The sequence below is a fragment of the Aspergillus ruber genome (genome assembly GCF_000600275.1).
Source record: "Aspergillus ruber CBS 135680 unplaced genomic scaffold scaffold00008, whole genome shotgun sequence".
NCBI classification, from domain to species: domain Eukaryota; kingdom Fungi; phylum Ascomycota; class Eurotiomycetes; order Eurotiales; family Aspergillaceae; genus Aspergillus; species Aspergillus ruber.
This window is the reverse complement of record NW_024467304.1, coordinates 44,483-58,113: the sequence shown is the minus strand read 5'-3', so window position 1 is coordinate 58,113 and position 13,631 is coordinate 44,483. Positions and strand designations below refer to the sequence as shown.

The 13,631-nt window shown below is 50.2% G+C and overlaps 5 protein-coding genes across 5 annotated transcripts; 1 reads left to right on the top strand and 4 right to left on the bottom strand.

Moving 5' to 3' along the window:
• Positions 1–624: 624 nt before the first annotated feature.
• sclB (putative C6 transcription factor) lies at positions 625–2,217 on the bottom strand (the record flags this gene model as incomplete). The annotated part of the gene is made up of 1 exon (XM_040786247.1): positions 625–2,217. The coding sequence occupies one exon, from the start codon at positions 2,215–2,217 to the stop codon at positions 625–627; it is 1,593 nt and encodes a 530-aa protein (XP_040640039.1).
• Positions 2,218–2,346: 129 nt separating this feature from the next.
• EURHEDRAFT_350452 (uncharacterized protein) lies at positions 2,347–3,462 on the bottom strand. Its single transcript, XM_040778434.1, has 3 exons — positions 3,146–3,462; positions 2,752–3,098; positions 2,347–2,440 (listed from the first exon to the last, which is right to left on the bottom strand). The coding sequence occupies exons 1-2, from the start codon at positions 3,396–3,398 to the stop codon at positions 2,788–2,790; spliced, it is 564 nt and encodes a 187-aa protein (XP_040640038.1). The 5' UTR covers positions 3,399–3,462; the 3' UTR covers positions 2,347–2,440; positions 2,752–2,787.
• A 3,570-nt stretch (positions 3,463–7,032) lies between these two features.
• On the bottom strand, positions 7,033–7,902 carry EURHEDRAFT_410869 (uncharacterized protein). The gene has a single exon (XM_040781467.1). The coding sequence runs from the start codon at positions 7,687–7,689 to the stop codon at positions 7,357–7,359; it is 333 nt and encodes a 110-aa protein (XP_040640037.1). The 5' UTR covers positions 7,690–7,902; the 3' UTR covers positions 7,033–7,356.
• Positions 7,903–9,293: 1,391 nt separating this feature from the next.
• EURHEDRAFT_522102 (ATP-dependent RNA helicase DBP10) lies at positions 9,294–12,361 on the bottom strand. The gene is made up of 2 exons (XM_040786857.1): positions 12,340–12,361; positions 9,294–12,278 (listed from the first exon to the last, which is right to left on the bottom strand). The coding sequence occupies exon 2, from the start codon at positions 12,155–12,157 to the stop codon at positions 9,368–9,370; it is 2,790 nt and encodes a 929-aa protein (XP_040640036.1). The 5' UTR covers positions 12,158–12,278; positions 12,340–12,361; the 3' UTR covers positions 9,294–9,367.
• Positions 12,362–12,675: 314 nt separating this feature from the next.
• Positions 12,676–13,523, top strand: EURHEDRAFT_376297 (putative replication factor-a protein; the record flags this gene model as incomplete). Its single annotated transcript, XM_040778834.1, has 2 exons — positions 12,676–12,717; positions 12,774–13,523. The coding sequence occupies 2 exons, from the start codon at positions 12,676–12,678 to the stop codon at positions 13,521–13,523; spliced, it is 792 nt and encodes a 263-aa protein (XP_040640035.1).
• Positions 13,524–13,631: the final 108 nt, after the last annotated feature.

The following is a 13,631-nucleotide window of genomic DNA, read 5'->3' as shown; positions in this document are numbered from 1 at the left end:
AAAAAAAAAAAAAAAAAAAAAAAAAAAAAAAAAAAAAAGTAGAATCAAAAGCAACAGCAGCAAGGAAGCAAGTAAACAAAAGAACGAATGGACGTCAACCCAACGCCGTCGGTGCCAAAACCCCGATGACTCCGTAATGCTATAGTCAATATAAAACGAGTCGAGAGTAAAGTTCAACACAATCCCAGAAATAACGAGTCATTGGGTATCCTAAGCGAGCAAGCCAGAGCGAAGTGACATAGTAGGTGAGGTATGCTGGGTGTGGGTGATGTGAGGTGTATCATGTCAGAAAGTGAGATGTGAGAAGAGTCATAGCCAAACAAAGGAAATATAGAGAGTAGACAAAGGGAAGAGATCACAAAGGAAATAATGGTGGACACCTCACATCCAGCAGTGGAGAGAATCGAGTCGACAGTAAAGATAGTGTTAGTGCAGATCATCGAGAACCATGACAAAAGCAACGAAACAAATATTAGCAAGGCAAAGACAAAAAAAAAGAAACCAAAGAGAGACATTAAAACCATCTACAGCTGTAGATCCAGCTACAAAAATAACTCCTCGGCCCCAGTCTCCGGAGCGGTGAAGAATGCAAATTGTCAACGACAACAACAGCCAACGAATGGTTTAATCATTAACCATATCATCCAAGGCCATCTTTCGACGCTTGGTGGGCTTTCCATCGCCACTTTCGCCCTCCGCCCCGGACTGCGGTTCATCCCTTGCTTGTGCGTGTGCATGTGCATGTGTGCTGGACGAAGGCAAGTGGACCGAGTGCCGGTGCGCGGGGATGATGGACTCTGGCGGTCGCGGGAGGGCCTGCTGCTGAGGGAAGTTGAAGTCGGTAGGAGCAGGGTGGTAATGGTGGGTCTGCGTGTGAGGCGAGACGGGGTCCATGAGACTCGGGTGGTGTTGGTGTTGGACCATTGGGGGAGGGAGGTCCTCGCGGGTGCGCGGGGACCAGGACGGCGGGAAGGGGTCGCTCAGTCGGTGGCTCTGGCCTGGGGGGCTTGCACCTGCGCTTGGCATCGGGGGAAAAATTGGGGGGAGCCGAACTGGGGACTCGAGGTAGGTGTCTTGGGGGTCTCGCGAGAGGGGTGATTCGCCCATCGACTGGCGGCTCATGTATGGCGAGCCGCCGTAGATGGGTTGGTATGTTGGCGGGGAGGTGGGTTGCGGTTGGAAGGGCTGGTTCGCGTAGGACGACGGTGGTCTTCCCATGACTGGGGGCATACGGCTTCCTCCGAAAACGGGGCTAAGGGGTCCGGCCATGGGAACGTATCCGGGTGGTGGCGGGGCTCCTCCCAACGGCTGTATCGATCCCGCTGAAGAGAACCTCCTGTGCCCCGGGTTTCCTGGCATCGCCAATGCAGGATCGACCACTTGAGGGTTGAACATCGAGGTCGACCATCTCTGGGGTGGCAGTCCCATTGATCCTGGGTGCGCAGGCATTTGCAGGTCCGTCACGGGACGGATCTCGCGAGAACCGGTGGTTCTGTGTAGGGAACGTCGGGTCTGCGAAGCCTGGTCTCCTGACGCTGCATGGTCGAACCGCGTGCTATACGGTCTTAGAGAGGCTTCCTCGGCCTTGAGCGGCGGCCGTCCTCGTTTCTTATGCGTAACATCAACGCAAGTCGAAGATTTGCCAGACAGAACACACCGCCGACACGGCCGTGCGGAATCACAACCAAGATGCTTCTTCTTGCAATTGACACACGCAGACGCCACATGAGCCTTTGTACGCCGGGTCGGTTTCTGGGTCAGATTTCTCGATGCTGATCCAGGGGACGTAGTAGTCGGGTTGGCAGGCGGATACGACATTTCAGGCTGCGAAACGCCTTGCGGACCAAACGACGGTGGCCATCTTGGGGCTGACGGATCATGATAAGCAAGCGGTGGCTGGGCATGCTCCCGAGTCGACGCAGCCATGGACGACGTCGGAGCGCCGATAGCACTCGACACACCCGTGGTCGTAGTTAACGGCTGAGGAAGCTCTGGATGTCCTGAACGTCTTGCATGGCCCGAGATATCCAACGAATCGTCACCACCAACCGAGTCAGACATAGGGCGAGGGAGTGGAAGGGCCCGAGGGCTGTACCCTCGAGCATGAGTTGAACAAGATCGATCCAACGGGAACCTCTCCGGGCTCGAATTAAACCTGGGCAGTCCGAACTGGGGCGTCGTGACGAAGGGGGCAGGAGGGAGAATTAAGGATTGCATCTGGCAGCAGAACACAGAGGAATAAAACAAGACACTTGACACGAAGTGAGGAGAAAGAAGAAGGGATGGTGAATTCACAAAATGCTGACAGGAGAGACACAGTCACAGCATATCCAGCCCTCGCAGCGAAATCTCTCCGTGGTTGGCAGTAATGTCAGGTTCCTCCCGTCAATGAATCGAGAGTTTTTATCCTGATGCTTCGGAATCAAGGAGACTAAAGGAGCTTATAATATATGTCAGTCTGAAGATCCACGATTGGAGCAGTCACATAAGGAAGGGTCCGTCGGTCAGCGGCCAGACGCCCCCGGATCAGGATGACAGTATATGGTGACTATGTATGCACTATTTTCCCCATCTGGAGCTCCGATGGCCCCCATGCCGGTGTCGATTTATTGCAGCACAGGGCAATCAATGGAGCTAGGGAAGAGACAGCGCAGAGTGCAGACCAGTAGTGGAAGATAATAAAAGAAGCACAAATAATAAAATAAAATAAAAAAGGGCCTTACGTCCCGAGAAAAGGACGCTATACCTTACCTTCTCGAAGCAAAAATAAATGCACGTTAATTGTCTTTATAGGCGAACACGTCCAACTCTGTATGCACAGAAGATGCAGCCAAAGAGTAAAAAACGGTGAACTATACCGGAGTCACAGGATATCGGTGGGACGAAAGACCTTATTTTATGATCTCCCCAAAAAGAGGAGATTAAAAGTAAAAAAGGAAACAGATTTAGAGCAAAAGAAAAACCGGAAGTAATCGGAGAGATGGCCTCTCTTTCCTGAAGCAAGAATCCGGTGGTCGGTATACTCTTTTTTTTTTGAATCTGCGACAAGGAAAAGGGAATATAAAAAAGGGAGGGATCTCCGGCAACGGTATTGGCCTCTAGCAATGTCAGCTATCGTCTTGCAGGTTATCGACGACGCTTATACCTGCAGCACAGCGAGAGCAAAGGTCGAGAAGGGGAGGGGAAAGGGAAAAACGGGTTAAGTGATGGATGGTCATACATCCATTTTCGCAGTAGAACGGAAAAATGCTAAGTTTAAAGTATAAGAGGAGTAAGTGGCCAAAGTCACTGAGACTAGCAACCGATAGACTTGATCTCCATCCGGGCAGATCTCGAATGGGGATCCTCCCCTCCTCCTCTTCCCATTCAGGAAGTACGGCAGTTTGTATTGTTCCCATAGCTTCTGCGAGACTAATTTTTTTTTTCTTTTTCGCCTACCTTTTCCTGCCTGCCTTCTGTGAGTGGATAGAATAGGAGGAGTCAATATGCTTCCAATCCTCCGGGGACCCAGTCCAATAAGCTCGATCTTCAGACGGTTCCATACCGGGAGTGGGTTCGTCGAAGGATCGCCAAATAGTATAATTTTGAGAGAAAAAGAAAAAGTGAAAAAAAAAAAAAAATATTGTATTATTCGTCTTCCCTGAATTATTCTGTAATGCTCACTTTTTCCCCTTCAGTAGTGCTCCGTACAGAGCAGTCTTCCGGTATTGGAGACGACCAATTCGGAATGAATGCCACGGTCCAAGTCAATGATACCCGTCGCAAAAAGTGGACTAGTACTCTGTAGTAGATGAAAAGGGAGAGGGGCTAGAAGAAAAATAGAAAAGAAAAGCCCGGGCCATAATAATACTGTATAGTAAAGTGGCCCGGTCTGTAGACTATGGAGACGGGGACGGAGGTGGATGTGGCTGCACCTCCACGGTGGAAGGATTACATGCGTACAGTATCTATCTCTCTATACTCCGTACTCCCGTCTACTATGCAGATGGACTCAATTGGGATGGTGACATGAAGCAAGTCCGCATGGGGAGCAAATCAGGAGAGCTAGACCGGGGGAGGAAGAACTGCTGAAGCAAGGCGAGAGACACAGATCGACGCCGGCGCCCGCCGGCCATTGGCAATAGTTCCTCGGCAAGGATGAGCATTCCTGGGTGATCTGGTGGAATAGGAGCATTTTTTTTCTTCGTTTTATTTTTCTTTTTATTTCTCGTCGAGGTCACCGGGCATACATACTTCGACCAGGGAACAATAATACATTTTAATAATAATAACAACATCCTGGAGTTTCTTCCTATTCAGACCACCGAGACCACTCAGACCCGAGTGATATCCGCTCGTGACGAATGAGAATTGAATGGTTCGGTCCATAGGCTGTTGCTTTTAAAGCATATGCTTAATTCTCCTGGGTTTTTCTTGAGTCCCTTCAATCAGCAGCGAACTCCTGGTCTCGGGACATTCTGATTGGAGCGCTTCCCCTCTTTTTTCCTTTTTCTTTTTTGGAGAATTGGAGGGGAGGGATGCGTGTATCCTGTCCCGGATTCTGTTGCAATAAGACGCAGCATCGCAGCTTTCCCGGTCATTCGGAAACTCGTTGTCCTCTGGCCCCAGCCAGTATGCGGCTCTCTATCCCATGCGGGTCTGGTGATTTCTACTCCATGCTGTCTACAAGTGCAGTACGTCCATCCTCGAAGGAATGACATCAAGGTTTCGACGATCTGAATCCTTTTTCCGAAGCATCACCGTAGAATATGGGACGCCGGGTACATATGTCACTCTCGGGGAGACACAATCAATAGGGAGACCCAGGGGCATGGGTCCCTATGATCAGCCCCCGAAAACCTAGTTCGGCGTCTTCGCACCCCCCAAGACCTGTCGAGTTAATAAAATACTGAAAGACCCAAAATATGCTGCCTGACAGGTGGATTTGAGAGAGTTTTTTTTTTTTCTTTTTCGTGTGACTGTGACGCCAGGACGAGAATCGGCCGAGCAAGACAACACTTATGTGCACATTTTATTTCTCCGCAGCGGTTCCGTGGCGCGTTGCTGAGAATGACCCACCACCATATTGTAGCACTGCCGGGTTGGTCTACCTGAGCATCTTTGTACGGAGTACATCTGACTTTGAACGTATTCGCGACTGCATCATGGTACACTCCATTACAGGGTATCGAGTCCCTGAATCCAACAGCTTGGGTAAACGGCCTCGGAACAATTAGATAAAAGGAACAACAGTGAAGAAAATGAGACACGCGGAGCTCTATGGGTCCAGCAAAGCCTCCACAGTGTAAAGCCGGTTTAGGCATGGTACATTAGAGATTCCAAATAAGTCTCATCCAGAGGTATCAGACAGCTGCAGGCGCTTAGTCCGGATGGCTGGGCATCACATGAGCTTTGAGTTGCACCGTCCGCCGTTGTCAGATTCAACGGTGTAGTCCGTAAAGGGGTCTTTTTTCTCCTTGTTAGTGTACCGCTTTACTATGTGCATACTCCGTAGCTCGTCATTGGGGCTTATGATGCAAAAGGGGGGCAAAAATGAAAATTGGGACGGTAGGAAAATTTCAGGCGTTGTGATCTTCCGGAGAGGGGACCATGATCAACCTCCTGGTTAACGGACTCCGATTACCGGTTGAATTCTCCTTCTCCCTAGCTCCATCCGGGCATTATTGTCAGAAATCGCGAGATTTCATGGGAGGAGAAAAATGACTCTTTTTTCCGACTATTGCACAATAACCCATTCGGGCCGTCTGATAAGATCCACATCTAGCACGGAGCAATGGAGCTGATCGAACGGAAGGGCCACAGCGATCAACACCGAATTGATTGAGTGACGGGTTCACTAAAGCTAAGGGTCAACGGTTATGGCTGCCGTGTGCATTAGGAGTCCAGTGCACGTAAATCATGTTTTGTAAGAGTTTCAAAGGATGAATGTTACTGGAAATACTCCTGATCATTCCATCGGTTTACGCCGAGTCTCTCGGGGAATTGCCTACTGTCTTTGTGTTGTCATTGGCATTTTTCTTCTTTTTCTTTTCTTTTTCCCGGGTCCTGTATATGGATGAATTCCGGTTCTACTGTCTATATCGTACGGAGCGGAATCCTAGAGCCTTTTCGAAAAAGAGAACAAGATTGCCCGGTCACCACCGAACCTCCATTTCGCGGCTAGAAAATATTTAAACAGAATTCTTCCTATGGAACACGCCATAGTACGCGGAGTACAGCAAGGGGGCAGCAGATGGTGCATAGCAGCGGAAATCATTATTCGGATTGGACAGCCCCTCTGGAAAGAAAAGAATGACCTCTCGACTATGTATCCAGTAACATGCACTGAAATGCGCATTCATCATGATTCACGCAAGCCGCGGCGCAAGACCAACACGATCTACCTACTAGGCCCCAGTAGGAGAGTCGATAGTTCGGGGGACGCCAAATGCCAGATTAGATATGGTGGTAATCCCAAATGCCAGATTAGATATGGTGGTAATCCCAAATGCCGTAGCGTCATGCTAGACTGGAAGGATTGGCAAGATCTTGCTATCTTTTGCTGCCAAGTCTGTCGGTCAAGTCATCATGCGTTGGATGCCAACCTTTCTGCAGAGAGCTGGAGCTGACAATCATCATGCATCCACATGCCCAATCCATGGCTGGCTGCATTGCTGCTTCTTCGTAGTAGTATTCAGTACTATTTTCTCATCTGAAGCTCTCCGTAAGGGAGATAGAGCTACCTCCGAGTACTACGGAGATGAAGCCTTCCCAAACCGGTTTAGCATCTCTAACCCCATTCGGAAACACGCATCTCCCGGAGAGGAAAAGATCGATCCTACTGGATTTGTCATGTGAGCCGCAACTATCAAGACACTATTGTGACGAATTCATTGGCTTCAGACCCGGGGTTGGAATGGATTGGCGCTGCCTCTCAACGCCCATTCTCGCCCAGCCGGATATTTCTAGAGTCAATTCGGCGCCTGGTTAAATCACCCTAGTCTCTCCGATGGACCCAGCTTCGGCTCCAGATGGCGGATTAAGGGGCGTGCTGGAAAATTCACCGTCCCTAATGTCAACGGAATGTCTACTGTGAGTCCAGAAGGACAGATTACTTCAGTTTGGTGTGATACAGACTATTAGATTGTACTACGCGATGGACTCGACCCGGAGAGATGCTGATCCTTTTCCTTTTCCACAGACAAATCCTCCGAAAGGGTCTTATGTCACAACTCAGTCTGCTTGGCGAAATTGCTACGGAGGATTGAGAGAGGGAAAGTCTGCAACGCTTTGCGTCTTTGGTGCTATCATGGACTCAAAGAGTCGGAGTGACTGCGCCGTAAAGCCTATGCCGGTGTACTGCATGATGTTGCTTTCCTACTGGTATCTGACTCCGTACATACTCCGTACTTTGCCATACCAATGCGGATGGTAGTTCAGCTTATGTGCAAGTGGCAATAGCGCAGTCCGTGGCTGAACTAGAACAACCTGGCACATGGATCGCCATAATGTGCTCACACGGATGCGCGAGTCCAGCAACACCTCCCAGTCCATTGGGAAGCTAGTAGCGTCGGTGTGACCATGGCTACCATGATAGTCCATGTTCATTGCTATGCAGAGAGCTGCAGCTGAATGGGGCTTACGAATGAAAGAGAAGGAGAAGGTAAGGGCAACAAAGAGCTGAGATCGCAAGCTGACGGTGAGAATCATACTAAAGACACAAGTCATCATACTCGCACGATTTCCCTTCAGCTATCCTGACAGACGTTCACATAGTCCGCTCACGTATACGTACATATATATTGATCAAATGCAACATAGCTGGCATACTACAAAGTTATATCGATGCAACTAGCAGAATTATGGAGATGTAGCATCGCATTGCATTGCATGAACCCGCAGTATCCTTGCTCGGATCTCGCCTCACAACACTTTGGAAGAAACATCCAAATTACCCTGGGACGTCGCCACACTCGAGCAGCCCTCGTCATTTTGCCGGACCGTGCTGCTTCCGCTAACCACCGACTGGATGGCAATAATCACGGAGCGGCTGTGTTGGAGGTCCGAAGTACTCCGTACGCTGTACGAAGTACATATGCATAGAGGATTTGCTTCTTCTTCTTCTTCTTCTTCTTCTTCTTCTTCTTCTTCTCTCCCAGACTCTCGGACCGCACGGACCTGTCAGTCGATCCGGTCCGTAGTATACATACCTGTACGTAGCTTTTACCTTGGAACATATCTGCCTGTTCGCAGCACCAGTTGTGCAACTCGCCACAGTACTCGGGATCTATTGCCGGGCTGAAGTTGCAGCAGACCAATTGAGAAAGACACCGTCGTATCCGATATCAAGGAATAGCTCCCAGGATGCTCCCGCGTCAAGCGATAGTTATTCGGGCGAGAAAGGCATCGAGGACGAATAACGAATTATTCCAAGAATGGAAGCAATGACTGCTTGTCGGTAGGCAGTGACCAGTCACTTACAGAACATGTCGAGTACGGGGGCCATGCAGTTCAATATACATACGAAAGTAACTGTCGGTGAGGATGTGACGAGTTCGATTTCCGAGTGATTAACACCAACCTGCACTCACCATTCCAGAAGCCGGAGTTATAAATTTATTCACGAGTCCATCTTATTTGACTGATCATGCGAGAAGATTCCACAATGTTCTTTCAGGATTCTATTCTACCATGTACATACCACCCCCGTACTCTGTACAAGTATAGAGTACAATACAACTCATTCCCCGCAAGCTATTTGTATTCCCCAGGAAAAATGCAACATGTCTCAGATCCAGATAAGCGAAGGGAAGATCCCTGTCGTTGATCATGTTCGTATTTATGCAAGTTAATCCATCGGCTATCTTGGATTGCTTTTGGTCATGCATATATAAGCACATAGTTGTAGCGGCTAGCGGCGATGTGAACAATAGTACTCTATGAATTGAAATATTCTGTCCTTTTCGTATGTATGAATTCAAGTGGAAGTATGCAGACTATTCGAGGCCATTGGCCGTCCAGAAATACCCGTCTATCCAGGCAGTAAGAAGCCTTTCTGCCGACCTGCCATCCATGCTCCGAACATTCACGGTAGGGATTCAGTCTATCCTATTTCGCATAACTCGTTGGGTTAACTGATACCGTTAGGCGATTCTGGCCTCGAGGCAAATCCTCATTCAATCCGATGTGTTTGGTGCCGGGTGGTTTGTAGTACTCTGTACTTGATTAGTTGGCTAAGGATAAAAATCTACCTCGTAGAAGAGTCGCAAATATAAGGGTATCAAGGCCTACAATCAGGTCTAGAGCAGCATCGTACAGTGTACACTTTTTATTCTATCCACGAACAACCAGGTGTATCCCAAAGTATATACAACCAAGAACAATCAAACTACTTCTTCTTCGAAGGCCTCGCGTTCTTCTCCTTCCTCCTCTGTTCAAGCTTCCTCGTCTTGCGAATATCATCCGTACTATTAATCTCACTCTTCCCCTTGAACGCCGCACCGCCCGCCTTAGCCAACGTCCTCTCCTTAGCCGCGTCAAACCGCTTCTTCCTCTTCTCGTAGTCACCACGCAACGGATCCGCAGCCTTGGGCGCCTGCTCCTTGTTATGTCTGTAGCGACGTCCACCACCCATATGCGCACCAGCAGCAAGATTGGGTGCCTCGGCCTCGCCAACACGCGGTAGACGGCCGAGTCGCTTGCCCTTTTTCCACGCGTCGAAACGTCCGCTGCGGAACGATGCGGCAATCTTGGCGCCGGATTCTCCACGGACGAGACGAGAACCCTTGGAGCCGTCTTCGTCATTCTGACGGGCGACGTATTTCTTGTGCCGCTTGTCCCAGCGGAGTTGGGTGCGTGGCTCGCCGATGCCCTTGGCACCTTCGTCGCCGCCGATGTCCATCATTGCACTGCGCGAGGCTTGCGCGAAGTTGACATTTGTGCCGGAGTGCACGCCGTAGCCGCGGTCTTCGGCGAGGTTGGCGTTGGTGGGGGTGTAGGACATGAAGTAATCGGGGTTTTGGAAGGAGGCGGCGGTAGGCTTGGAGGTGTCGTTGGGTTGTTGGGAGTAGGAGGAGAAGGTGACTTCGAGGTCGGAATCGTCAGCTAGGGACATGTTATCGGCGACGCCATCGGCTTCGTCTTCGTCTTCGTTTTCGAGGGGAGCGTCTTCATCGGTCTTGCCGGCTGTGGTGCCTTCTTTGAGAGAGCTGTCGACGAATTCTGATGTCCCAGTAGCTGTCTCTGCACGTCTCTTCTTGTTATCCCGGGAAGTGCGGATGCGCTTGATCGTGTCGATTGTCTCGTCGCTCTCGGCAGTCTTGCCGTTTCGTCGGTTGTTCGCTTCGAAGATGGTCTCCTGTGGGCGGTAGCCTCCGATCCGCGCGAGCATTTGTTCCCGCACTGCTTCGAGGTTACTGCTTTCGTCGTTGAAGAGGGCATGGATGGAACTCCAGGCGTCAGACGTTACGACTTCCTTCGCCCGCTTGGCACTCTCCAGAGAAGCAGAATTCCTTGTGCGGATGTAAAGCTTCTCACCCTTGGCGGCAACCCCACGCTGGGCGAAGATATCGTCATCCTCGTCCAGAACTTTGTTCACCCACTCGCAACTCCGTGAAAGGCCATCACGAGGAAGCGCACCGACAACAACGTCCTCTGCAAAGTTCGCTTTTCCGGCATTCTCCCGACCAAGAACCAGTTTCCGTCCGAGAAAGAGCTGCAGGTCGAGCAGGTAGGGGGCGTCCGAATCACGGACCAAGCTGTAACTCCAACCCTTCTTACCCGCACGAGCCGTACGACCAACACGGTGAACGAAGATTTTGGGTTGGGAGGGGAAGTCGTAGTTGATGACATTGGCTAGAATGGGAATATCGATACCACGAGCGGCGACGTCGGTGACAACCAGGATGTTCGAAGCACCTGTCCGGAAATTCTGGACTTGGATCTTTCGTGCTGTTTGATCCAGAGCACCATATGCGTAGGACACTGCAAAACCGGCTTCTTTTAGTAGATTCGCCAGATAGTCGACGTGATGCTTGGTCGCTGCGAAGACGATAGTCGAGTGCTGTGTGGGCGACTCCTTGTTAACAGCATTGTTGAACCGCGGACGCTTGCGCTTCTTGCTGTGATGGGATTCATCATCGTCTTCGGCCAGTGCTTGCGCAACACCAGTCGGCCCAGTTGGCATTTTTATGACCTCGTGTAGAACGTGAAGCAGAGCACCCTCTTTATCCGCACTCTTGATAGAGAAGAATGCACTCTGCAGATCCGGAGATACCTTACTCTCAGTGTCCAAACGGATAAGAGTAGGCTCCTGCAAACCAGCACGGGCAAACTCCACCAAAGACTTGGGCAATGTAGCAGAGAATAGCAGCGTCTGGCGAGTGAAGGGAAGGCCGTGCAGAATCTCCGTCAACTGAGCAGCGAAACCCATTTCGAAAAGACGGTCGGCTTCATCAAACACCACATACTTGATACTCGACAGGTCGAGCTCCATTTCCACTTTCAAATGCAAGAAACGACCAGGTGTGGCGATGACAATGTCAGGGTTACTGGCCATCATGGAGAATTGGTCTTCCAAGCTGTCACCACCAACTAGCAAAACACACTTCAGATCCGTCCCGCGGCCCAACTCCTTGACAACCTTCAATGTCTGCAGCGCCAATTCACGCGACGGAGACATAATTAGCCCTCTTGCTCCGACCTGGGTGCTGTGGCTCCTGAGTTTCTGAATCATGGGAATAACGAAGGCGGCCGTTTTTCCCGAACCCGTCCGAGCCATACCAACCACATCCTGATCATCCATAATCGTGGGGATCGTCTTGCGCTGAATCGGAGTCGGAACCGAGAAGCCCTTCCGAGTGATAGCCTTCAACAGATTCGCATTCAAACCCATCGCCTGGAAACCACCACCTTTCTTCACGGTACGGCCCTTGAGGTTCGCGCCTTTACGGTTCGCCGATGTCTGCTGCGCCGCGATGAACGCCTCATCGTCTTCATCATCGTCGCCGTTGATCTCTGCTCCCAGGAAATCGAGGTTATGAGTTGGTACTTTCTTCTGTTGCTTCTTCGGCGCTGTCACGGTCTGCTCGTTGTCGGAGTCGCCATCGTGCTGGAAGAGAGCATTGGTAATATCAAATTCATTCTCCGACGCTGCTGGAGATGCCGCGCGACGCGGCATATTGGTTTATCTGCGCGACTGTTTATTCGTATAGAAGTATTTTGACTGAATGAATCGTCTTGCGAAGCGGAAAACTCGTTATCGGTCGACAGAGATTTTGTGTGATTAAATTCGAACCAAACTGTATGCACACCTGTCAGCAAGAATGCGATAGCCTTTTTAATCCAATTACAGCAACTCACAGGAAAAAATCTCCCCTTCGTTAAGCTCCTTGTCTATCTTGAACTTTTACTTTTTCGGCGATGGAAAAAAAGCCCCGGGCGGTGAGGGGTCAAAGTTCCTCCGATATTTAGCCAAACACCCCAAACGCTGCAAACAATATAAACACCCCCGCGACGCGTCCAACACGTCTGGCGTCCCGAATTGGTAAAATGGAATCAAGCTCAGTTTGCAGTGTACATCACCTTATATTGCACACTTTTAATAACACATAAAATGGGTAAGTTTTGCTCCTACCAGAGTTTCTGGAACGCGCTGATAATATAGATTACGGTAATTCATTCGGAGGGGGCGGCTTCATGCCTGGCGAGATGAGTGCCAGTCCGGGAGGAGGAGGAAAGGTATTGACCCTCACTCACCTCGAACATGGAAACATGATACTAATAATATACGATAGGGCGACCTCAACAACACCACCCTTCGTCCCATCACAATCAAGCAAGCCCTCGACGCCTCGCAACCATACCCTGAAGCAAACTACCAAATCGACGGCGCCGACGCCTCCTCCATCACCTTCATCGGCCAAGTCCGCAACATCAGCACGCAGACCACAAACGTCACCTACAAGATCGATGATGGCACCGGCGAGATCGAAGTCAAACAGTGGATCGACACGAGCACGGCGCAGGACACCATGGAGACAGATGATGGGAAGGGTCCCGGCGCGCCGGGGAAGGACCAGGTCGAGTTGAATGGGTATGCAAGGGTTTTTGGACGGATGCGCGCGTTTGCGAATAAGCGATTTGTTAGTGCGCATTGTGTGCGGCCTTTGGGGAACATTAATGAGTTACATGTGCATTTACTGGAGGCTGCTGCTGTGCATTTGTTTTTTGCTCGTGGGCCGCCGGGTGGTGCTGGGGCTGAGGGTGCTGGTGCGGGTGCTGCTGGTGATGCTGCGATGGGTGGTACAGAGGATTATGCGGCGCAGGCTAAGGGACTTCCGGCTATGTCGCCTGTGGCGCGCAGGGTTTTTAACCTGCTCAAGACCGAGTTTCAGAGTAATGAGGGTTTGCATATGCAGGTGATTGCGACCAAGTTGGGGCTTCCTATGGCGGATGTGCAACAGGCTATTGATGAATTGCTTTCGGCGGGTGTGATTTTCTCCACAGTTGATGAGTATACCTGGGCGGTTCTAGAGTATCATTAGCGTTTTGATTATGAAAAGATTTCATTCAATTACTCATGGACGTGCATCCACTTATTCAAGATAATAACGAATAAACGAGAACTTGAATAGATATTCATCATCATTATT

Coding starts and splice junctions, on each gene's coding strand:
- EURHEDRAFT_350452 (XM_040778434.1), bottom strand. CDS start 3,398: ATGGGAACAATACAAACTGCCGTACTTCCTGAATGGGAAGAGGAGGAG. Junction 3,099..3,145: donor TTGCTCTCGCTGTGCTGCAG/GTATAAGCGTCG, acceptor TGACATTGCTAG/AGGCCAATACCGTTGCCGGA.
- EURHEDRAFT_410869 (XM_040781467.1), bottom strand. CDS start 7,689: ATGATTCTCACCGTCAGCTTGCGATCTCAGCTCTTTGTTGCCCTTACC.
- EURHEDRAFT_522102 (XM_040786857.1), bottom strand. CDS start 12,157: ATGCCGCGTCGCGCGGCATCTCCAGCAGCGTCGGAGAATGAATTTGAT.